This window comes from Symsagittifera roscoffensis, chromosome 10, assembly GCF_963678635.1.
Source record: "Symsagittifera roscoffensis chromosome 10, txSymRosc1.1, whole genome shotgun sequence".
Classification (NCBI taxonomy): domain Eukaryota; kingdom Metazoa; phylum Xenacoelomorpha; order Acoela; family Convolutidae; genus Symsagittifera; species Symsagittifera roscoffensis.
The window spans coordinates 39599313-39626134 of NC_087071.1; the positions used below are offsets into that span (position 1 = coordinate 39599313).

At 32.8% G+C, this 26822-nt stretch overlaps 1 protein-coding gene across 1 annotated transcript; it reads right to left on the minus strand.

The window, feature by feature from the left end:
- Window positions 1-4194: 4194 nt before the first annotated feature.
- LOC134855060 (gamma-aminobutyric acid receptor subunit beta-3-like) lies at window positions 4195-13867 on the minus strand. The gene is made up of 5 exons (XM_063871439.1): window positions 13721-13867; window positions 12494-13219; window positions 9341-9754; window positions 4584-4753; window positions 4195-4343 (listed from the first exon to the last, which is right to left on the minus strand). The coding sequence occupies exons 3-5, from the start codon at window positions 9478-9480 to the stop codon at window positions 4195-4197; spliced, it is 459 nt and encodes a 152-aa protein (XP_063727509.1). The 5' UTR covers window positions 9481-9754; window positions 12494-13219; window positions 13721-13867.
- Window positions 13868-26822: the final 12955 nt, after the last annotated feature.

A 26822-nucleotide genomic window follows, 5' to 3' on the forward strand; every position in this document is an offset into this window, starting at 1 on the left:
GTTAGTTAGATGGATCATGATTGGTTAATATTAAATACTTTACATTGGTAAAACATTTAATTTATCCAATCATAAAATGTAGTTTAGATCAGGTTCCACAACGGAGCAAAAATTTGAAAAAAATCAGTCCAAAATTTCAAAAACATAATTTTTTAAAAAATGGTGGGCGCTTTTTGTTATTTCTACTTTTTTTTACCGCGCTCCCTCCCCGAAATCGTTGCAGAATTGGTCAATCGAAATTAGATGTCATAAAATAGTACATTGGATCGTGGTGGTTCAAAGCCGTAGAAAAAGGAGCGTCTGCCCTCTATCACCAAAATCCGACCCTGATTTCCATCATAACCAAAATCGAACAATTGATTTCATAAAAAGAAGACCCTCTGATTTAACCGTGATGAAAAATCTAAAATAATCTTCATTAAATAACCAAACGCTCATACAATTTAATCTACTATCGGTTTTTTATCGGATGGTTTGCTGAGAAAAGATTTCGTCAAAAAGTTAACAAAGGGGGAGTTTTTTGGGTGACGAGGATGGCGAGGAGTTTAACTGTAATATAAGATTTGAGTTCCTGCCAACCCCTAAATCAACACTATTGGAAGCAAGAGATAAAAATTTAAACTCTCACGCAACACTGTCTGAAAACCGTTTATCCTCTTGCAGGTTCAAGTTCAACTTACTCAAAATTTCGAAAAAAAAACTGTCAACTTTTCGATCAATTTTTCTGGGCCGCAGGCAAATTTTTCAAAACTGCGTTTTATGCTCTTTTTGGACACTTGGATCAAAAAACGCGTTTTTTTCGCGCCCGCGTCCCCTCAAGTTTTGTACATATTGGTGCCAAAGGCGCCTTTAAAAAATTTTTAAGGAGAGGCTGCCGAAAATGGATATCTCAAAATAGCACAAAGGAGGTTCCTTTGGGTCGGCAGGGGGTCAAATCCATAAGACTCCGATCAGAAAAAGGTTGCATTTTTTTATTTTGTAGCAAAAGTCCTAATCATTTACTTTGTTGTCTCGCCATGATTTTGTGAGAACTAAACGCGTTTTTCAATTGATTTTTTTTTCTTGAATTCGCCCATACTCTTTTTCAATTTTTTCGAACTTTTCAAAACATTTTTTTGAACGCCCGTCCTCCTTATTTTATCCCACCTCAGCATCGCCCATTCCCTTCCGCATGTTTACCTTCAAAAAAACTTAAAGAAAATTTTGAACTTGGTTGGAAGCCCACATATACCACAACCCCAGCCCGCCCACATTTACTCTAGCTCTATCCCGCAAATACGCACCCTCAACTTGGGAGGGTAGGCAAAGGTGTGTGTATGTGTGTTTTGTGGTAGGGGTGGGTTGGTCAAGGTTTGAGGTTAGGGTGGGGGGGGGGGTTGTGCAGGTGCAATGTATGTGTGGGGAGGAAGAGTTTTTTGGAAATAACTTCACATCAGGTACGCACGTGTAAATGCAGAAGAGAAAAGATTGAACAAACAGAGTGACTGGTGTGTGTGTGTGTGTGTGTGTGTGAGGGGGAGAAAGTGTTTAAATAAGTGTTTAAAAATATCAATTGATACGTTTAGAGTCCGAGTAGGAGCGCAATTTTGCAGAAACTGTTGCAATTTCCGCAAAAAATTTTAAAAAAAGATGGACATTTTAATCCCCTCTTAAACTTTTGGATTTCCTTTGGTTATAAAGGATTTGAATGGATTTGATTGTATCAGAAAAAGTCAATGACAGTGTCAACTTTTTTTGGTCCCAATTTGCAACAAAAATGGATTTTAATGACAAGTTTTTAGCCATAATTGTTTCTTTTTTGATCAATTTCTATTCATGAAGCTCAGCTGTGGGTGAGATCAAAGCTTACCATAACAGGAATAATATATAAGACAATTCTAATAAAGTTGAAAATGCCGTTAAACTAAACTGACGATGAGCCTTAGGCTAAACATTAAACTGAACAAGGGAGCCACGAGGGATTCAAATATCTCACCACTTGCAGAGTTGCCAACCTAAGAATTTTCAAAGAGCAAACTAGACGCCTTCCTGTATACACTATTTTTGAGGGGTGATATATCACTTTTTCTCCATACTAGTTGAAATTGCGGAAATTTTTTTATTGTCCTGTGACCCATTTTGGTATACACGCATCCAATTTAGGCGTAAATAATGTTTTATAATGGATTATTAAGATGATTTTTTGACAAATACAATTGATTATAATTACCAAAATTGCGTGTTTAAAGGATTTATAATTGATTATAATCGTGATAGTTTCCAAGACATTATAAGCACTTATAATCGATTATTATTGATTATAGTTCTTACAAAAAACAATTAGAATCAAAAATAATCAATTTTAATCTCTTATTTTGCCAAAATTTTATCAAATCGAAACTATAATCGAATTAATTCTTTTGGGTTATTATTTTTGTGTCATTAAGAAAATTTCTGAAAGAATGATCTCATGGACACTTTGGTTCATCTGAACACAAAGTTATACCTCGAAACAAAAATTTCGCAGAGATTCTTTCATGATAATGGAAAAGTTCCCGCGGTAGATGAAAAATAAATCTTCCGAATCAATCATGAAATTAAATCAACTAAAATCAATTTTAATTGTATCGAACAATGGACAAATAAATATTCAATTACAATAGGTTATAATGGATTATAATAATTTGATCTTAAAAAGAGAGATTATAATCGATTATGATTTGACTAAAACTGATTGTTTCTCAATTTTAGTAAGACTGATTTTAAAATTGTAATTTAATCGATTATTAACGCTTGAAACTGGATGCGGGTATCACTCGACCCATTTTGATGATTATTTGTGGTACCTGATTTTCCACAACCGAATACAAAGATCCTCTCCAATTTTCTAGCCGATGAATCATTTTAACTGGTTGGGTTTTGAGGAAAAAATAGAATTTGAGATGAATATGATGTAAGATTTTCACAGAATATTGTAAATCTTGTGGTATTCTGACACAAAAATGTTTATCTTGTCAGAATTTAACTAAAATTTCTATCTTATAAGATGTCTAAAATGCTAATCTTGTGAAAACTTAGCACAAATTTATTTAAAAAAATTACCAAATTATGCAGAAACTTGTACCACAAAACTTGCCATAGCACACAAAATCATAAAATCAACAATTGAGATCGACTATGATTTTTTCTGTTTAGAACTTGCCACATGAAAACAATCCGTATTTGAAATCTATTTTGTGGGCTCGGCCAATAAGAGTTATTTTTTCTGAATTTTGGTGCTGGTGGGGGCCGGGTCGAGGTTTGCGATTTATGTTTCAACAGAACCGGATCAAACCCATGTCAGAGCTCGACTGAAAATCCATATTCGAGAAGGCCCTATAGTCGAACATAGAGTCGAAACATAAAGATTCCTACCAACTCGAAATTTTTAAGCAGTTATAAAGTCGAAACGTCAAGTCGAACACAAGATTGATATAGAAAGTCGAACACAACTTTACAGTACAGTCGAACTCAAAGTCGAAACAAAAAGTCGATTCGGTCCGAGAATTTAATTTCAATGTCGCTCTTTTTTGCTTGCTATACTGTAAAAAAATTGCACGTTGCAATTAGCAAATTCATCTGTTATATATGTACCTACCAGTATATATAAAGTTGCAATTAGCAAAGTAATCCAGTATATTTGAATATATATGAAGTACAGTTAGCTAGAACAGCAGATTTGCTGATCAAAATGTGTTTTGTCGGTCAAGCACAGTCGAAATCTTGTCTTGTTAGATTTTGAGGAGAAAATAGAATTTGAGATGAATGTGACGAAAGATTTTGATGGAATATTGTATATCTTGTATTGTTCTGAAGAAAAATATGAATCTTGTAAGATTTCAACTAAAATTTCTGTCTTATAGGATGTCTAAAAAAGCGTATTTTGTGAAAAACAAGATAAAAAGCTTGTCTTGTTTTTTTCTCGGTCGAAACTTTTCTAGGTCGATGAAACTTCACGGCCAAACTCAGTCGAAACGTTTTTTTCCCGGTCAAAATGTTTTTCGGTCGATAAAACTCCTCAATCGAACTCGGTCGAACTTGTTCGAAACAAAAACAGCTTGGGTCGAGACGGTCGAAACATACGATTTTATGGTCCAGTCGGTCGAAACATAAATCGAGCACCTCGACCCAGGGGTTGAACATTTTTGTTTTTGAGGTGAGACATACAAGTTAGTTCTACCTGTAGAGAATGGATCCATCCGGCGATAGTCTGATGAGGACGTTGGGTACCATCACTTCCTGTTTGGAGGCGGATAGGGAGTCTGGAAAGTAGGTATCCGGCACCCAGATGCGCTTCAGGAAGTCGTGTGACAGAGTCAGAGGTTCTAGAACATTCTTACTGTTGATGTAATCTCAGTGGCTCTAGAACTTTCTAGAACTTTTATGGTTTATGAGTACATAATTCAACGTTTACTTTTCAAAAAAAATTACCCCAATTATTTTAGCGTTGTGGCCCGCACAAATAGTCAGTGAAAAGTTTTATCTGATGAACCAAAATCATTTTTTTTTCATAAAACGTAATTGATTTATAATAACTTGATGAATTATCATAGCAATATACTAACTGTTATAAACCGGTTGTCCTTCCACAGCAGTGAATTTGAGTCTCTCGTCTCTCCAGTACTGTCTGAAGGACAGGTCTATTCTGAAGTTCATATTCACTTCGTCAATTGGACCAAGAGAGTCGACATTACTGGTCACGCCCACTTCCACAGCAGGTCCGCCAAATTGGGGCCTGGAAAAACAGGTAAAGTTGAAAAAGAATCAAGAATTGAGAAAAAATTAAAATAGGCTAATAAATCGCATATAAATCAAAATTGGTTCAGCGAACATGTAATTATGAGCATTTTTAGGTTGCGATCTACCCGTAAAATATTGAAATTTGAAACTCGTACACCAAATTGGCGCCAAGAGAGTTAAATGATGCATAGATATTAATTGGGATACCACAAGTTACGACCAAAATCCCATCTCAAATAAATTTTGTTCAACACTTTAAGTGAGCGACAAAAATATGGCAACTGAATTCAAAGATTTCAAGATTCTTGCAAGAATAGCGTTCATCTTGCAAGATTTGCGTTTACCTTTCAAGATCTGCAATACATTTGCACGCAATTGTTAAGATTTTTCATCTCCTAGCCCGGGTTTACTAAATGTTCTTATTAAGCATTTAGGTTAGCTATTTTTGTTCCGTACATTTGAAAAGAGGAGGAACTTTGTACTCGGGTGTGTTTTAGTTTTTTAATGTTTTCCAGGCAAAATTCGATACCACAAATAGTCATTGAAATGGGCCGAGTGGATATATCATATTGAAGCTCGTTCATTCGTAATTCGAATTACATTAAAAAATTTTCCGAAAAAATTCCCATTGTCGAGAAAAACCAGTTTTAAATTTTTGCTTTTTTGTCGTGATTTTTCTCGAGCGAGAGCAAGTTTTCTAGACATTTTTCATCAAAAAATGTTGTCCAATTCGTCTTTTTTACTATGGCTGTCTAATATGTCCAAAGTATAATTTTACATCAGAACCTTTTATCACACTAAGCATAAAAACTACACTAGATTGGAATAAAAAATTTCAAAATCTTAGTTTTATAAAGAATATGGTCGGAACGTTCTCTGCTACCCGCACAGCAAACCGGCTAACCTTATTCTCGCACAGTAACCGATTACCGTATATGCAAACTGTAATTTTTCTCTAAAACCAAAAAAGACATTTTTGGGCTGTGTTCGCAGCCGAACCTAAGTGACAAAGACTGTTTTTACTCAAAACTGGAGTCCACAAGTTTCAAGGGTCTCTCATGTACAAAACATTGGAAACGATCTGAATTTAGATGCCTTACGCAAGCTTTATAGTGAAAGTATGAAAGATCCACAATTTCCATGATGCCAAATTATCGAATTAGAAGTTTTCTCTAATCAGTAATTGCTCAAGGAATATAAAAAGTACTACATCAAATAAACAGGGTTTTTGGACATTTTTGAACAAATTTATCTGGGGGAAAATAGTCCAAGTTTTGTGTATCCAGGATTACGTGATGCAAAAAAATTACTTAGACAAGCTGAGAAATTTGGAAAAAAAACTTTTTTGTGCATGAAAATTTTTTGCGCTTGAAAAATAACAATACAATTTTGGGGCAAATCAAAATTTCATGAAGTTTTAGTTTCGCCATCAAAATTTCAAATTTGAAAACACGTTTAAGTTTCAAAAGTTTTGGTGCCATCAATAAAAAAACAAAATTTAATCAAAACTTTTAGTTTTGCTGTCTTTTATGAAAATCCTCGTTATGGCTTTCTTGCTTCTAATGCCGATATACCGAATTTTACGCAAGAACAACTTTTTTTTTGACATTATACTGCACCATTTTAGCATTAATATTTAAAAAACTGTGAATAGCAATTTTCAAAGATTAGGCAGTTTTTCTACAGTTAATAGAACTGTATGATTAGCATTTTTAGTCTACGGAGATCATCACGGGAGAATATGCTTATGACTATTTTTTTGTTTTTGGTTTGCTCGGTGCTTTTTATAGTGAATGGAAACATCTGGCATTAACTTAGTAAGAGCTCACACCAAAAAAATGTCTCCCAGACCGGAGATATATAGATATCCATGAAGAATGCCTTAGTTCCAATGTTTTTTGTTCGAAGTCTCTCATTGCTGAAAGTTTTTTGAAAAATTTAAATAATTAAATTTCAAAAATCTCAAAATATTGGAACATTTTTATTGCTACTTAATCTAATCAAAATTATTTTAGAATTCAAACATGCATGCCCAAAATTTATATATCATAAAGCATCAGTAAACTTTTTACGATTTAAAGTAATAACAAAACTTGCAGTCCTACTAGACTTGAATTTCGTATTACCCGTCAGAAAAGTTCAAATTTAGCAAGAATTGAAAAAAGGGGCTGCCAAAATTGAGGGGTTCCATTATTTTAAAAACTATTTTTTGGCAAAGATTTGTATTATGAGACAGATCAATTTTTTTATTACTTCCGAAATTCCCATTTGGCACTCGATTTTGTAAGAAAAACAAAACCAAAAGAAAAATTTTTAAAAACACCCAACTTTAATTAACTTCTCATGCATCGGTCGGAGCACAAAAAATGGCATTTTTTTCGCTGACAAGCGAGTTTTTTTTGATATTGTCCAATTTTTACATTTATAATAAAAACCAAGGTAAGATGCAGTGGCACGCTTCAAATAAGCTTCCAATAGTTTCAAGTCTTACAAAACTCCACCCGTATCCAGGAGATTTTCTGCGCAAGATCTGAAATTCTTTATTTCTTACATTAAATAATTCTCAGATCTGAAAATTTTTGTTTCATTTCTGATCAACAGTTTGAAAATTTCAGATCTGAAATTTGGATCCGAAAAAGAAAACTTCAGGTCTGAAATAAACTTGGAAAACTAAATGCAAATCTGAGGTTATATCTGGTAACCTTTTGTTGCATTAAAATTTATGCTTTCCGAGCAAATAACTGAGTTTTTATCTTTTGATGTTTTTGCAAAACACAATTATGTTTAGATCAAGTAGCGGTAGGAACAAATTCCAATAGTTTCACAAACAGTTTTTTTTAACTAAAATTTTTGTTCAACTGTGGTAAAAAGTTTTCAAAAACTGTTAGATGACCTATCATTTTTTTTTATTTTCATGAGCTACATGTGCGTTTTCAGTATTTATCTCATGCATGGGGAAACATATAATGGCAGCCTCCCATTGGAGTTTTTTTGGCGTACCCGCTAGTAGCTAGCAAAATCTATCAAATACCAAAGTATCTAAAATAGCAAAAATTGTGTCAAAATCAATGATTTTTCAGATCTGAAATAACCAAAATAAACAAAATTTCAGATCTGAAATAACCCATTCTAAAAGTATTCAAGCAATATTTCAACATTTCACATCCCATTTCAGATTTGAAATTTAGATCTGAAAAAGTTTATTTCTGATCTAAATTAGAACGTTTACTAGGTACGGGCACCAAGTCGATAATTTCCATCATAGTCAACAAAAGTCGAGCTATCCAAACACAATTAAACGGAGCCAATCAAATGAGCATATTTGTTTGACGCCCAGAGACAAGAGAAAACATGATTTAGCCGTATATGTCAATTTGTGGAGAAGTATCATCAGTTTCCTTAAAAATGGCTTAAGAGTTCGAACTGAAGTTACTAAATATGACTGAAAAGTTTGAAAACCACAGCTCATCCAAACTTTAGAAAGCAACATTTTTAATGAAAATTTATTCTTGTTGTAATTTTTGTCGGACGCGCAGTGACAAAATTGTACAAAAACGATTTTATAACTACCCGAGTCGAGATTTTTCACCTAATTTGAAGCAAGATTTGAGCGGTTTGAGCGGTTTTTTGAGACAATTACGCTCAAAATCTTGCTTCAAAATGAGCGGTTTGAGCGGTTTTTGAACGGTTTATATAAAAAAAAAACGCTCAAAAACCGCTCAAACCTGGCTTGAAAAACCGTTCAAAAATCACCGCAAGAAATGAGCGGTTTTTGAGCGGTTTTTGAAGCAATATTTGAGCGGTTTGAGCGGTTCAAAAAAAGCCGCCCAAACCGCTCAAATCTTGAGCGGTTTTTGAGCGGGATCTCGACCCGGGTTTAGAAAGTTAAACAGGTTAACGAGGGCAGGGACAGATATAAGATTTTCTCGAAGAGGAATTTTCTCAAAAAAAAGTCGAAATTCTAACTTTTTTAGGCCACCGAAATTGCCTTTTCCGAGCGCTTCCATGAGACTTTAAAGACCCTATCTTGACAAAAATGTGAGTGCCGCAGGCAATTAATTAAAAATTTTGACTTGAAGTTAACAAAAAATTGCGTTTTACGGGCGCGCGCCTATTGAAAATTTGTATATATTTGCGCCCAAGTCACCTTTTGAAAAAAATGTGCGCTTGTTCGGCTTAAAATGAAGTTGGGACCCTTTGGTTTTTAAGGGGCTCGAATCCCTGAAGAAGTGAAGGTGTCCGCTATCCCATCCTCAAAATGCTCCCCTGAACATAAACATATTGAATCGATTCATGTCCGCCCATTTTGCGAGCGATGATCAATTCTATACAGATAGAATGGATTAAATAATTAATAACAAATAGTTGACAAAACTAGTCACAAGCCACTTGATTGGATAAAAACGGATGCATTTGTAGGTTAATTAGTGTTTCTGACATTGTTTATTTTTATGCTGAAGTTGGTTTACAACATTGAAATAAGCAATGTTACGTTAATCAACTTCGTTCAGATCTTTGACCCAAAAAATTGCCTAATTTGGCCTTAACTATAAACGTGGAATTACAAACTCGACCATTGTACCTGAGAGTTTTGTCGTAATTTGGGAACATCTTGTCAAGCATCCGACTCACAGTCAGCCGCTGAGACATTTCACGCCCAGTGGAAAATTCCACAGTCGAAAGGAATAAAACAAAATAAAAGGAAACTAAGATTTGAAGCATGATGAAAGAATTCTATTAATTTTTTTTCGAGGTAAACGAAGTTGATTGAACGATCAATCTCAAGCAAAATAAATATAACAAATTGGAGCTAAATTTCTTTTTCTAAGGAAATCATTTTGACAGTTCATTGACTGTGAATGTCCTCTGATGTTGTAAGAATACATTCATATGTAGATTCAGTAACTAAATTTTATTTCAATAATTTGAGGAGGAAATGAAAAAGCGCAAATGACAACAACCCCGGAGTGACAAAAATGGATAACGAGCGGTTTTACTATGGAAAAAAGGTGTAGACCTAATTAAGATCGATTTTAGTTTAAAAATGTACAAAGATTAAGAAGAAAAGGTTAAGATTGATGAGGATCAATTTTAAATTGATTTAAAATAAAATTAAACCCCAGCTAAAAATATTGGTTCAGATAGAATTTAAGTATTTTTACGTCCGTTTTTTTTTTCAGATTTAAATAGTTATTGTTTTCAGGGGGATTAAAACGGATTTAAACCAATTCAAGTCGACTTTTTTATTCGGGTTTCATCAACTCCGAGTTTGTGTTGCTTTTATTCATTGCTCATCGTTTTTCATCTTACATCCATAGAGTATAATAGCATAAAAAAGACTAAATAGTTTTTAAAAAGATGATACCACTTTTTGATTTCTTTGCATGTTTTGAACTTACTTGCACATTTAAATAGAATTTTAGGCACTTAAATTGATCCAAATTTTTCAAGACAGATCGATTTAATTCAATTTAAAATCCATTTCAGTTTCTAAAGTGTATATAGACTAAATAGCTTTTAAAACTTTGATGATATTTTAAGATTTCTCTGCATTTTTTAACTATTTGCATATACGAATTGATTGTTTTGACACTTGAATTGATCCGAATTTTTCAAGGCAGATCGATTTAAATCGGTTCAAAATCCATTTCAGATCCTAGAGTGTGCATTGTTAGCTGATTTGGATCAATTTACAATCAGATAAAAGGATCCAAAACCATGTCAGTGCAGGATAGTCTGCAGCTGTAGATTTTGTTTTAGAAAAAAAAACGACAAAAACGAAAAATATTTCAATTTCTGGAACTTGAAATTAATTTTTTTTAAAGAAAAGAAAACTTTCCAGCAGAAGATCGTTTCAGGGAAACTTATGTGTAATTTTTTTTCTGTTGCTGTTGCGTAAGAACAGCAAATATCATTGGCTTTTTGTTGCTTTTTTTAACCCAATAAACAAAGAAGTTAGATTGTAACTGAAAAGAATTGAATTTCATCGAAGATATGTAGAAAGTACGAAAATTGTGAAAAAAACAACGGTACTGCTCCATCGTTATATGGATACTAATCGATTGTGTTGGACTTTTGTAGTTTGTCTCTCTAATTTTGAAAAAAAAATTACTCAAATTGATTAGAAATGGATTACTTTGTTAATATTATCTGAAGCAATTGAAGCTATTCTTGTTCAATTATAATAGTTTTTTTCATGTTTTTGAAAAATTTATAAAAAAACAACAAAAGTTACTGTTTTAAGTATTGTCAATTTTTGATAGATTCTTCAATTTCTTCATAATAATTTGAAACTTTTTTTTGTAAATTTCTTTCGTTCACTAAATTTCATTTTTCCTAACTTCAATCGCGTGTTTATAATAAATTACCAAGTTTAAGAATCTATGACCATCCCACAATCTACACCACTTACCCCTTAGTTCCCTCCTCCTCCCTCTTTATCTCTTCACCTCCCCACGGTTACTTTCTTCCCTCTCCATATTGACCGGTATGGGGTGGTGGTTGTTTGTTGGGATTTAGGGGAGGAGTGAATGTGAAGTTTATGGTAGAGATGAGGATGAGATGGGGATGAGGGGGCAAACAGCGGGACGGGGCTGTAAACAGTAGATGTGTTAAATCTTTCTGGGGGGGGGGGGGGGGGCGAGGCGTAGTGGGACAACTTGGGCTGGGAAAACGTGCCTGCAAACAAATTATCTTTCGTTTGGATTCGAATTCTGACGGCAAAACAAATTACAAAATATAATCAATGAAAGTTTGTAAAACAAATGTGAATTATAATCATTTAAAATAGATTTTAGTTGATTTTTTTTCTTGACAACAATCAATTGTAATCGATTTCAAATTCCTTACTAGGCCTAAGCTTGCCACGATAATATATTATTTAGAGAACAGTTTCTATGAAAGAAAGTTAATATTAATCAAAAAATGTTTATGAAATTTTGGTTCGGGTTCCTCGTTGCTGTCCATGAAGCAAAGAATCAAGCCAAAAACTACAAAAAAAAAACAAATAATTAGTGCGAAGCAGTAGCGGATTTAGGGAAGGGGGCTTTGGGGTTGTTATCACGCCTCGTTCAACAACTCCCTGACCACTCGAAAGGTCGCCATTCGATATTACTTATCCTACAATATCTGTGTTTTGCTGGCAACCCCTAAAGTTTTTAGAATTAATTTTGGTGCCATTATTTTATGTTTTTTGGGGCATCGCGCGCCCTTTAACGCAACTTTTTAGTCAAAAACTTCAAAAAAGCCCAAAAAACTTTTGAACTGTTTTTTTTTTCAAGCATTTGTTCGCAGTGCAGATTTCTGATAAAAACGGTCTTTTTAGTGATTTTGAGCTCTTGAAATCAATTTTTCGATGACCTACAAAACGGCTTCAAATTAACAACTAAAATCTTATGAGATTAAAAATACCTTGAAATTGTTTGCAAGTTATTGTTGTGTCAGGTTTGAAGAGAAATTTCCAGGTTCGAAAAAATCAGATGAAAAACTAAATTGTTCGATCAATTTTTTTTACTCAAAAAAATTTTTTTTAAATACATTTTTTTTCAATTTTTTATTGTTTTTTTTTGTAAAAGCCGAGTTAAAACGGATAGTGCGCAGTGCGTTAACATGATAACATACTTGACCAACTACGAAAACTTTTATCAAAAATTCTGAAAAATAACTGAAACTAAGCTATGATTCCTTCTCCACCCTAGTAATATGGTGGGAACAAAAAGGTTTTCACGAGACTCACCTTACAGAAGCAGTGTAAATCGGAAGTGGCAATGGTATAGTTTTCTTGATCTAGAATATAAAGGATTTGCAAAAGCAAACAATGTTTTGTGGGTAACAAATAATCTGAAGTAACAATTTGCTCTGAATTTTACCAGCTTCCTTACCAACCAAATTGTCATTAAAAATATGTTCTTTCGCCTTTATTTTGATAAGCAATCAGAACTTACTAAGTATAGTGAGCGGTTATATTGAAAAGTTGTAAGCTCGCACTGTGGAAACTACTCTAAAACGACGCGGGCAAATTCAGAATTGGCGAGTTTTTAAGCAAAACAAGCCCAAATTAAGATCATGATATAGAGGAAATTCGGGTAACATTTTCGTGTGTTTATATCACCTTGTTTGAATATTGCTGCTCGTTTGGGAAAAATAAAACCTTCAGTGAAGTTTTGTTGATTGGTAAAACTTTCCAGATTTCAGAGTTAACTAGAAAAACTTGTGATTTGAATCTGGGTTAAATTTGGACTGAATAAAGGGTCAAAAGAAGAATAAATCTTAACTTTTGGGTTAGATTTGGGTAAGATTTTGACTGAATTACTGAATTTAAATGTTAATGTGGTATAAAATAAAGACCGAACTACTCTGTAAGACTCTTCAAACCAAAAGGAAATTGGGTTTTCACGGAGACCACGATTTGCTATCCGGTCAATCAACTGATTGGGTGTTTATGTGCTTAAATCGTAACAACCTAGAATTTGAAATATGTGTTTTAAATCTTAACTATTTTGTGTGCTATAACTAATTCTGGAAGTTTCTAGAGAATTTTTAATACCGCCCTGTAAATTAAAAAAAGAGACTGAGAAAATTTAGTTGATAGTGTTAAATTGTCGAGATATGTCAAGCTCATTCGGCTATTAGTCACTTCTCATAAAAGGTGCAACTTCAAGTTTCAGTTCTCAGAAACACGCGAAAATTTTCGTTCTGATGCTCTTTTGAAACTTCAACGTCTTCTTTTCCGCGTGATGATAAGGTTCTATAAAGTTTCTCTGAGTATAATATTTGAAAAATATATTTACCATTTAGATCGAAAAAATTTATATAAATTATGTAATTATATCAGTAGAAGCGCACGTAGAAAATTGAAAGAAGACGTTTAAAATGTTTTTTTTTGAGCGACAAACTGCAAAGTTAAAACGCTATTATAGTTTTTTTTTTTAATTTCAATTCAGCGGTTAGTAAAATCTAATACAATGCTATAGAGCAGAGTGGCTAAATTAAAATTTTTTGTCCGGTTGACATTTTTTCACCAGTGTGAATAGCCACCAGTCATTTTGCGAATAAAAAGTATAGCAAGCTTAAAATTCGATCCTCGATTTCATTTAGCCAAATTGAGAAGATTCTCCTATGAAGCCAAAGGGATAAGGGAGATTTTATTAAAGCTGTGAAACAATAGAAGTGCTTGGATGAAAGATTGCAGTAAGAAAGGCATTCTACTTTCAATGGCCAAAGAAGCTTGAAAAATTATGCGTGCGACAATAAACTTTATACAAAAAAGTCCATCCATTACGTTCAATCTCATAATTTCATAAAGGCAGATTATTGGCACAGAGTTAATTCTATTCTCAAAATTTGATCGGAAAAGTAAAGTTGTTAATCAAATTGACCTTTATTTCCAAGATGGAAATGAACGTCACTTTTTTGTAGATTTTATTTCTCTGTTTCAGATTTTGAAAACAGGAAAAACTTGGTGCTGAAAAAAATTGCTTGGACCAAAAAATGTGCAAAAAACTAAAAATTTTGGCTTTATCCACCGTTAGTTCTATCTTAGTTCTAGTAATGCGCAAGAAAAACTGAAAAAAACTGAAAAATGAAAATTGGCTATAATCACCGTCATTAATATGAACTGCGAAGAACCAAAACTGTAAGGTTTTGCACATTTGGTTTTGTCTAACTAGTTTTTTGTTTACGAAATCTCAACTTTTTTGTCCATTGTGTTGCTCAAATGAAGCTCATTTATTTGCTTAATTCCTTATTCAGGTTTAGGATAAGAGACACTCGTAAAATCAGACCAAGATTAGATAATAATTATTGGGGGCATAAAGGTAGCAGATTTTTAACAAACTCAATTTGTTTCGTCATTTTGCTTCTAATAGCATCATAAAACAAGTTTGCTCGCAAATCAGTGCTGATTGAAAAATTAGGATCTGGTTTACTATTCTACCCCCACGCACAGTAACTTGTAAAAAATTTGCCACCCCAAGGAAGAACTACTTCAACTGTTAAGCAGATGTTAATTTTGTACCTACAATTTTTCTGATTATCAAAGAATTCAATAAACTCCGTCTATGAAATGAGTTGATTTACATCTTACTAAATTTTGTTCAAGTTATTGAGCAGATATTTGTGTTTTGTTTGATTTTAAATTTCTACGGTTATTGAAAGAACGAAAAAAGAATATTATACAATTTCTCATATTTTCACAAAATAAAAAAAACTCACAAAAATTTCGAAAAAAAAAACATGCAAAATATGACTTTTTTTGCTATTTTGTTTATCACGTAGTTCACACACAAAACTTCTGCCAAAATATGATTTTTTTCTCCAAAATAACTTAGCTAAAATTTGCCAGGAATTTTCACCACTGGCTTTTTCAAATTCAATTCTTGTAGCCAAATACGATAAAGTTTTTAGAATGAGCTGTTTAGATATCACAGCTTCAGAAAAAAGGCTACTGTTTTGGGGTCAATAGCTTTGTTTTCAGCAATACGAAGTAGTTCAATGCAAACGGAAAAAACTATCACTAAAAACTGAATGGCCAACTGCTTTTTCAAACCCTCACAACGATTTTGAACTCAAGGCAGGGGCAGATTTAGAGAGGGGGGAGGAAATCGATCCACCCACCAACCAAATGGCCCCCATTGGTACTATATTAGGACATCCCGTGTCGGCCGACCATTCTTAGAGTTTTTCTAAATGCGCCTTTTTCGGGCTGCTGCATTTTATATTAAACTTCAACAGACTTTTTCAAAAATTTCACTAAAATACTGTTTTTTTTTGGACTGTTCTTTCAATAACTCGACTTCGGCCCTTAAACTATGGCCAAAGTAGGGTTTTTATCGACTTGTGGAAATTGGGAAAGATGGTTAAGCTAAAAAAGTTGCTAAAATTTTGCTAGAATTCTCTCGAGAAAATCATAGATCCGTCACTGGCTCAGTGTACTTACTTACTTTAGATAGATGAATATTGGCTTGTAATTAGAAATTTTAGGAGTTTATACAGACTTTCGAAAAAAGTCAGTATTTAAAAGATAGATTAAAAATCTTTTTTTATCCTCGCATTGTTGCAAACAAGGTTGTGTCTTAATATTTGAAGACATGATGATATATTAGTTCTAAAAAAAAATTGGTCCCAAAAAAATACAGTCGAGTTAATCTGAAATCGCACAATATGCGTGGCTGTAAATCAAGACGAAACTATGAAACCATAGAGCAGTTTACAATCAATAAAACTTAGAAAAAAGTTATAGGTTTGTTTTTTGAAAACGGTGTCATTAATGATGGAGAGACCAAGCTTACAAGTCCAGCAATCAAAATTAGACTTAAAATTGACCATATACAGAAATAGGTGACAGTTGCCAGATAAAAAATTTTTCACGGACAGCGAATAAACAAAAACCAAAAGACGTAATTTATTCCTTTTGCACAAAAAACGGGCTTAAAATTAATGTCTAATCAAAATGACCTAATTGAAAAATTTCTGATTGGTTGAAAAGTTTTTCGATTTATCCTCGACCCTCGATTTTTTTACTCGTGATGCTTTGTACTGACAGAAAATAAGGTTCCACTCGAAATGAATCAGATAAAAAAAAGTTGAGTTGATTTGATCTAAAATCGATTTAAATTGAAATATAAACGTAGCTTGAACATCAATTCAAATCGATTCTAAATAGATTCAATTTTTTTTCGTTGGTTTCTTTTTTCTATGGTTTTGTTTAACAAGGATACCATGTTAGGTCATTTCTGAACAAGTTTTTGTATACTTATTTTAGACAGATTTTATACAGATTATAATCAAATTTTCGGGACTATCAAACAATGAAGGTATAAGGGGAAAATATTTTGACACGAGTGTTTCAGTTTTATTTTACTTTTGATGTCTGGCCTGAAAGTAAACTATGAGGATAAGCAATATCCAATTTTTTACGCAACAAATTTTTTTTTCGAACTATATGATGTTTGCAAGTTATAAAAGTAAAGCCTAGAACGTTGATAATGAAAATCAGATATGAACAAACTTTGCATATTTTTTACTTCTCATTGCTATGAGAGCCAATAGTTTCCAATAATTTGAAAGTAAATCACCTAAACGCAATATTTTGTGGTAAAAAAACTCTACTGCAGCTCTGAGGGATTTTTTTTCACCACATCAATTTGCTTAAGCTTCGAAAGAGAAAAAATATTTAAATTAAATCAATTTGTTGAGATTTTGACGATTTTGACTACCTTACAAAAACCTATTGAAGTTGCCAAAAATAATTGTTTTTGCAATAAATTCGATTTTTTTTCTACCGTAAAAATCATTTAATCCATTTTTAATTAATTAACTTATCTAAAAGGGCCATTGTAAATCAATTTCTATGCAGAGTACTATCTGTATAAAAGTTGCCTCAATCTCAAATTTTCAGCCCGGGGCTGTTGGATAATTGGTATATTTCAATTGAAAAGTGAGTAAAAAATGTAGATAGAAATTTTCTCAATGAATAAATTGTCGCTTATTAACAAGGGAAACTCTTACGAGACTTTTATTGGCTTTTATTCTCTGGTGGCAAGACCAACACCGGGCCGTTTTTAGCCCGAGTTGATTTTGCCGCAATAATCACCCTCGACTTGGCAAGTTCTGAGATGGTGTAACTTCTTGGACTGACTCATAGATTTTTTTCTCTTGAAAAATGCTACAACAAAACTTTTGATAATTAAATGATGTTTCATCAGTGAATCAGATCAAAGCGGCAAAAACTCTCATTACGAGGAGAAACTGCGCATTTCCTGAAAAGTAAAAAGAATTCGAAACAGGCCAAAATAGAATTGCCATGAAAAATCAGCAATTTCGTTATTTTTCTTCAATCTTCTTTGCCGTTTTGAATTCCCCTGACAAATAGTTAAAAACTGTATTGCTCAAAATCACCCCAAATTTTTTTTGGAAAATGCGCCAGCAACTTTGCGGAATCTGCAACGAAATTTGCGGAATCAGCAAACAATTAATTTTTAAATATGTGTTTAATAAACATAAGCTGTCATGAAATCCGCAAAGTGTAAGTTAAATACGCAAACTGTAAGCGTAATCCGCAAAGTGTTAGCGGATTCCGCAAATTGTAAGCGGAATCCGCAAATTGTGAGCGGAATCCGCAAATTGTAAACGGAAGCTGCCTATGTTTGTGGAATTCAGTTAAATTTGCGGAATCCGGAACAACGAGCTGTATTCGCTCGTTGGAGAATTAGCAATAAAACTGAAGTGCCGAAAGCTAAATTTTTTTTGCGGAGAATCCATGTAAATTTTGTAATTGGAACAGACTAACATTTCCGACCATGTTAAAAGATTTTTCGTTGGATTCCAGTTATTTGCAGACACCTGGTTGTGAGCGTTTCCAGTGCACAGTTTGGCCTCGAAATGCTTGTCAATTTTGATTTTTTCCATGGCTCAGGGTCACTGCATTGCATAATATACTGAGCGTTTAGAGTATAATCAAGTAGCAACCGACGATGTAATATAGGTAACGTATGTGACTAGCGATCCGTAGGTAGAGGATGAGATCACCGCAGGGAACATACATTTTTTTTTGCTTTAGGACTTTACGTGTCAGCGCTGACTCATCGATCGTTCAGTGCTAACTCAAAAAATTTTGTGTTCCTCCATCTGTTAGTCTTGGCCGTACATGTTAGCTTTTAGTCCCATCTTATAGTTTTTAGTTATAGCTATCGTAATTTTGACTTATCCGCAGCTCAACACTCCTAAGCGAAATATATTTAGAAAACACTACAATACAACCTACACATTTGTTTTTTACGAGAAGGCCACGTTAATTATGAGTTCAGCGGATTCTATGAAGAAATATTGGAACAAAAAACAAGATAGATAGATCACGTTTCCCTATGGAATTTCGAAGATGTTTTACGCGAGAGAGAAAATCACTTCCAGCACAAGGGAATCTGGACTGAATCTGAAAAATGGTAATGAGGTTTCGAGAAAAGAAAAATTTTCCACTGTTTTTAATGTTCCGACTACATCTTGGGAAAGAACAAGGAATTTGAAATTCGCGGTTTTAAAGCGCGGTTTTAAATACCTAAAAGAAAGCACGTAGTTAATCAAATGTTGCGTCGCTTTAAAGAGTCATTTGGATACCAGAACATTAAGTTTTCTGAAAAGTCGGGTCAGCGTCGAAAAAATCTGACCAAATTTTTTTGGCTTCTTTAAAACTACAGTTCTGACATTGGCTGAAAAACTGAAAATGCGATTCAAGCAGACGAACTTCATACAAGTTTCTGTTTCCCATAAAACACTTTTTCCGGACCATCTAACCCCACTGCATTTCAATCAGAAGAAACAACTCCTCAGCTCTTTTCAATCATCAGCAAGGATAATCTGTGACTGTGCATGTAGCACAGAACGTTCCGATCATAATCTTAAATAAAAACTTATAACGCTCTTCCGTGTTTTTATTAAATAAGCGCTGTTTTTCAGAGTTTCGTGATAAAATCATCGAACGATTACAAAAAATTTCGGTTTAATCGAATGTCTCATTAAAATAGTTAAATCGGGAAACAGTGAAAAAAAAGACAAAAAAATAAAATTCAAAAATAATATTTAGACTTTTGTTTTTAAGTTTTTTTTTGCAGAAACTCTTTTCAAATTTTGATTTTGTTCATTCCTCTAGATGAAGCTAAATTGATTTTGAAAGTTTTTTTACAAAAATTCAGCTAAGCTTTCAGGTCTTATTTTTTTTCAAATAAGCCTGTTTGCTTGCTTTACTCGCTCGAAGTTGACTAAAACTCAAATTTTTTCAATTGGTTTTTCTCAACACTGGGACAATTTTTCAAAATGTTTTAACGGTCGTTCGAGGCAGCGCTGAAATTGCATAAGTCTGATATATCTTTCCGCCCAATACGATGAGTGTTTGCGGTAAAAAAAATGGTTGAAAAACAGAATAAGACTGGTTGGTTTTTCTCGACTTTCTGAATTATTTCAATGTTTTTTCCAAAAGTCATTGGAATCACGAACGAAATTGTTTTCATTTGATATATCGCTCGACCAATTCCCAGGATTATTTGTGGTACATGATTTTGCGAGGAAAAAAGAAAAAAAGAATACAAACGAAAATACGTCATAATGCAAAGTTCCTCCCCTTTTCAATGGTCGAAATAAAATTTTTAAATTCTTTTGAATGTTTTTAATGGTTCGGAATACGATGTAGGACTTTTTTTATATTGTATTAGTTTGCATTTATGTCCTTAATAAAAAAAATACGCCTGTCTTTCAAAAATAGATATGAAACTGTTGAAATTGGAAATATCAAAAATGTGATTCGATCAATACCTAGCAAAAGGGAATGGAGAGTCAGTTTTGAATTCGACCAAATTTTTTCCACGCTAAGATTTTTTCCAAACTTTTGTTCACGCGGTCCAATATTCTTGACCATTGGTATGCCCCCGATTTATACAATTGTTTTGTAAACCATTTTGGAATCATAAATTCCGTAGGTTGCCTCGTTAATTTTTTATTTTTTCCCGTAACTAAGTTTTTGTATCTGGTTGGGAGGGGTAGGTGGAGAAGAGATAAATAAGACGAGCCCGGAGAACGGTGAGTTTCAGCATTGATCGATCAATTTTTTCAGCATTGATCGATCAATTTTTTCTGATCGATCAATTTTAGGAATTTGAAATTCGCGGTTTTAAAGCGCGGTTTTAAATACTAAAAGAAAGCACGTAGTTAATCAAATGTTGTGTCGCTTTAAAGAGTCATTTGGATACCAGAACATTAGGTTTTCTGAAAAGTCGGGTCAGCGTCGAAAAAATCGGACCAAATTTTTTTGGCTTCTTTAAAACTACAGTTCTGACATTGGCTGAAAAACTGAAAATGCGATTCAAGCAGACGAACTTCATACAAGTTTCTGTTTCCCAAAAAACACTTTTTCCGGACTATCTAACCCCACTGCACTTCAATCAGAAGAAACAACTCCTCAGCTCTTTTCAATCATCAGCAAGGATAATCTGTGACTGTGCATGTAGCACAGAACGTTCCGATCATAATCTTAAATAAAAACTTATAACGCTCTTCCGTGTTTTTATTAAATAAGCGCTGTTTTTCAGAGTTTCGTGATAGAATCATCGAATGAATACAAAAAATTTCGGTTTAATCGAATGTCTCATTAAATTATTTAAATCGGGAAACAGTGAAAAAAAAGACAAAAAAATAAAATTCAAAAATACTATTTGGACTTTTGTTTTTAAGTTTTTTTTGCAGAAACTCTTTTCAAATTTTGAATTTGTTCATTCCTCTAGATGAAGCTATATTGATTTTGAAAGTTTTTTTCTAAAAATTCAGCTAAGCTTTCAGGTCTTATTTTTTTTCAAATAAGCCTGTTTGCTTGCTTTAATCGCTCGAAGTTGACTAAAACTCAAATTTTTTCAATTGGTTTTTCTCAACACTGGAACAACTTTTCAAAATGTTTTAACGGTCGTTCGAGGCAGCGCTGAAATTGCCTAAGTCTGATATATCTTTGCGCCCAATACGATGAGTGTTTGCGGTAAAAAAAATGGTTGAAAAACAGAATAAGACTGGTTGGTTTTTCTCGACTTTCTGAAAAAGTCATTGGAATCACGAACGAAATTGCTTTCATTTGATATATCGCTTGACCAATTCCCAGGATTATTTGTGGTACATGATTTTGCGAGGAAAAAAGAAAAAAAGAATACAAACGAAAATACGTCATAATGCAAAGTTCCTCCCCTTTTCAATGGTCGAAATAAAATTTTTAAATTCTTTTGAATGTTTTTAATGGTTCGGAATACGATGTAGGACTTTTTTATATTGTATTAGTTTGTATTTATGTCCTTAATAAAAAAAATACGCATTTCTTTCAAAAATAGATATGAAACTGTTGAAATTGGAAATATCAAAAATGTGATTCGATCAATACCTAGCAAAAGGGAATGGAGAGTCAGTTTTGAATTCGACCAAATTTTTTCCACGCTAAGATTTTTTCCAAACTTTTGTTCACGCGGTCCAATATTCTTGACCATTGGTATGCCCCCGATTTATACAATTGTTTTGTAAACCATTTTGGAATCATAAATTCCGTAGGTTGCCCCGTTAATTTTTTATTTTTTCCCGTAACTAAGTTTTTGTATCTGGTTGGGAGGGGTAGGTGGAGAAGAGATAAATAAGACAAGCCCAGAGAACGGGGAGTTTCAGCGTTGATCGATCAATTTTTTCAGTCCTGGTCATGATTAACGTGTAGCTGATCAGAGCCTAAGTCAGTGTTGGCATGAACTGATTTGTTTTTGAAACAGCGATTATTATCACTGAGAATTCAACCTGGGAATATTAGTTAATATTGAAGTTTGATTGGTTGTTGGCAAGGAATGCAAATTTTCTGGATCGTGAGTTTTTTACAGTATGATTAATTAGCGAAAATTGGATCCAACTTGAATTAAGTTTTTCGGACCGAAAATTATCAAAAACAATTCCAAATCAAAAATTGCATTTATACCGCACAAAATAATTAGATTGCGGGCCTCAGAAGTAAGCTTCATTATCTTGGTTCTTAAACTTTCATCAACTACCCGGGTTGACAAAAAATGCTTATCATAAAAGTTTCATATATGAAAAAAAGCTTATCATACTCTTTCATACAACCTCGTAGCGCAAAAGTGAGTGTATGAAAAGAACAAAATAAGCGTTTTTTTTGTCTTTATAATTTTTCAACATGCTTTTTTCCATACTTTGGATTTAAAAATTGAGCTTTTTCATCAGTCTTTTCATCACCAAAACTGTATGAAAATAGCATGATAAGCATTTTTCCATATTATGAAATTGTATGATAAGCTTTTTTTTATACTATGAAATTGTACAACAAGCATTTTATTGTTTTCATAATTAAAAAAACAAAAAAAATTTGTTTTAAAATTTTGTGTTCCATTTCAAACACTAACCAAGTATTTTTGTCATAAGATAAACCATAAAGTAACTGGCAGTAATTACGCAAATAAACTGCATTTGATGATTATAGCCATGTAAATTAATTTTAATTTTTTTCACATGGATATATATACCAAAAACTTAATTTTTTGTTTATGGCTAGATTAACTTTACTTTGAAAATTTTGGTGGAAATCTTTTTGCAAATAAGTTTTTGTCTTAGCGAGTGAAAACAAAAAATAATAATTGTATTTACAAATTTGTTTTTTTTTGGATTTTTGGATTTTTTTGGATAAAAAAACTCATTGTGGACTACGTTATAAGCTCAAAAGTCAAATTTTGCATGCAATTTTTTTTCGTAAAATTTATATTTGAGCATAAAAGCAAATTTGAAACCAAAAAGGGATTAAAATTTATCAAATATACCAAAAATGTTCAATAAAAATTTTCAAAACACATTTTAAATTTTGTATGAATTTTGTATGATAAGCATTTTTCCATTAGACTTCATATATGAAACTGTATGATAAGAACTTTTCTTCTATGGACATCAACCCGAGTGTTTTTTCTACAATGAATTTATGAGATTTTGAGAAGATTTTTGAAAAAATCTGGAGAAAAGAAATATGGCTGCTGATGTAAGTTGATTCTGTAGTATTGAAAATATTATAACGCATTTTAAAAGCAACTTAGCTTATACACTATTTGTTAAGGAAAGTAAATAATTATAAGCTATTCGATTTGAAATGATTCCCGCAAGTTACACAAATCTGCGGCAATTTCTTTATTTGAAATAATATTCGACTCGGAGGGGTTCTCTTCTCATTTATGCTTTTATCTTAATGAAAAAGTGTGACTCTAAACTTTCAAATTGACAGATCTGGACTTACAGTCAATTTTGTTGAAGGTTTTCAAGATTTTTAAACTGAGAAAACAATTCACAGTTTAATGCTCACTAATTAACCGAAAGTTTTTTAGGTTCCTGCGAAAACAGTTTTACTAATATCAAAATATAAAACTTGAGTTCTCATTGAAAATTGCAAATTATATTAATTCCAAAAATACCTTAATGAGAACAGGGGTTGAAGCAAATCATTTTTCCTTGAAAGAACTTCACAGCCAAAAGAAAGTTAAAATTGCTTCGACATTTATAGGCCAAAAAACAATCAACCTTCAAAAAATTAGTCTACAGAGACGCTTAAGCCCCAGAAAATCATTCCAATCGGCGTCATCTAATGAAGTCTAGACCATTTCCAATCAAAGTCGATATCAAAAGTTTTTAATTTGCTTCTGTTGATTGAATTGCCGTTTTTAACCACAAAACGGTACGCCATTTTTTTTTCTGGAGACTATCAAAAAACAAAGAACAGGAATAAAAAAAATGCCATTAAAGGAACTGAAATATCTTTAATTTGGTCAATTATTCTTGACCACTAAAATTTCTATTATTGTTAAAAAGCAAAGGTAAATGTACTTTTGCGTTAATAGTCATGATTTCTATTGAGAGAGGCAGCTTTTCTTTGTATTCTAAATTGGCTTGTCAAGTTCACTTTTGCGCCTTTCTGAATTGGGTCGAGAAATCTGACAGCAATAAGATGTGCTTAATCCAACAGTTGCAAATTGCAGGAATGCGTTTGTGAGAGAGAAATAGACAGAAAAGATTCCCATTTTTTTTTCAAAAAAAAAATAAAGTAATAAACGTGAACTTTTTTTATGCGATGAAATTTTTGATTCGACATCTAGTTCAAAACTTTGGCAGCCAAAGCTTTTGAGAAAATTAAGTTACCTAGGTTGGCATCTCTAAAATTATCATTGCTGATTCAAAAAAAAACAATGCGTGCCCAAGCCATGAACATAACTGACTCATCGCTGATTTAGCGCTGAAAATTACATCGAAGTAGCATTGCTAAATCTTCCATGTCATTTTTTGATGATCATTTTACATCTCTGAATCATCCCTGGACATTTTAAATTATTTTTTGAATCATCCCTCGCCATTCAAGTTATATCATCTTGTTTAGATTTTGAGTCCGAAAAGTCTTGAAAAAAAAATAAGTATCAACAGCCATAGCTTTTTCTTATAAAAAAAACATGCATAAGCAGCTCATTTGAAACTATTATAAATTACAATAAATCAAAATGTGAAATGCAAACTGTCCTTGAAAAAAGTTAATTACCCGAACTGGAGTTTTTTGAAAGTTAATAGATTATAATTGATTTAAGTGTCAAAAAGATTGGACAAAATAATCGAGTTTAGATGAAAATTTCGTATTTTGGAGTTTTAATCAAAAATACTAAGTTTTGGGATTTTAATCAATTTCTTTCCGTTCCAAAATTGTACTTTATTTTTCTTGAATTTTAATCGAATTTTTTTTCTCCACAAAATCCATTGTAATCAATTGTTGTCTGCAGAAAAATTATTTACTCAGCTTGTCGCAGTTTTTTCTGCAAAAACTTGACCTACCAAAGATTAATTGGAACAAAATAATAAACAACATAAAACAAAAAAAAATCAATTCCCAAAGTCATGTTTTTTTCTGGCGTTTTTCTGTTGTAATTCCTTTTCCCCTTCCCAGTTTACAGTTTTAACCCTCCAAGTTTTCTTGCAATTGAACAGTAGAGGGGGAGGGGCTACTCAACGTAAATTTCAAAACTCCACCTCTTTGCCCCACCCACTCCGCCCATTTTGTTAAACTATTGAAGCCCCCTGATATTTAAAACTCCCTTACCACCCACGTTCATCAAACTGGGATCGGAGAAGGGGAGTTTGAGGGTTAAACTGGGGAGTGGGGAAGGGCGGAGGGCAAATTGTGAAGAGGAGAACTGCGGGGGGGGGGGGGGAATCAACTGTTATTACCAACCTGTTGCAACGCAATTATAAAACAGAGTACAAATGCAAATAAAAACAACAACAGTTGGCCGTGTGGCCTACCCGGGTTGACAAAAAATGCTTATCATACATTTTTCATACGATTTCATAGAGCAAAATTATATGTATGAACCTAGCAAAATAAGCGTTTTTTTTTCATATATGAAATTGTATGAGAAGCATTTTTTCCATATGTAGTCCAAATATGTAAATATTTATACTAAGATGTAAGTTAATTTTACTATTTTTACATGGGAAAATAAACCAAAAAAGTAACTTTTTGAATATGGCTCGATAATTTTTAGTTTAAAAATTTTGATGGTTGAGAAAAAAAGTCTGTTTTTTTTTACAAAATTAATTTTATTTTAGCAAATGAAATCCCACGTTACACAACGAAAATGATATTCATCTTAGTGAGAGATAGGGGAGAAAAAGGTTGCTTTTTGATATTCGTTATTGCAATAAATTGATCCAGCGCGAACAAGGGTATCATTTTGATAAAAGACCAAATTTTGAACGACTTTTGTTTGTAGTGTACGAGGTGTTTGGAACCTAAAAATTTAATTTTATTTTAGCAAATGAAATCCCACGTTACACAACGAAAATGATATTCATCTTAGTGAGAGATAGGGGAGAAAAAAGTTGCTTTTTGATATTTGTTATTGCAATAAATTGATCCAGCGCGAACAAGGGTATCAATTTGATAAAAGACCAAATTTTGAACGACTTTTGTTTGTAGTGTACGAGGTGTTTGGAACCTAAAAAATTAAGCATTCTCTTTTTCTTATTCTGAGAGTGTAATACTGTTTTACAGCTATTAATACTGTAATACTGTAATACTGTAATACATCTAGAGTGTAATACTGTTTTAAAGAAATCGCCTTTTGGGAGAATAACTACAGGGTTTCTAAATGAATGTTTTGAACCTGTGGAATGTTTTCGTATTAATCAATGAAATCCAAAATCTGTTTATTTTGTCTTATAAATGTATTGGAGCTTTACTGGCACTTTTTTTGAAACCTGCGTTGGACTTAAGTGAAAGATGTTTTGGGGAAAATTTTTTCCGACATCAAAGTTTGATGTTGCATATACCACATTTTAATCATAATCTGCTAATTTTCAAAAATTTATTAAATCATTCAGGAGTGTTGGAAACTTAACGTTGTTAAAAAAACTGTTTTTCAATTGTATGTTTTAAAAACTTATATATGGGTTTCAAAAAAGAATTTTTTTGAAGTAATCTCTGTTTTTTTTATTCATTAGCGATTTTATCAATAGATAATTTTTCC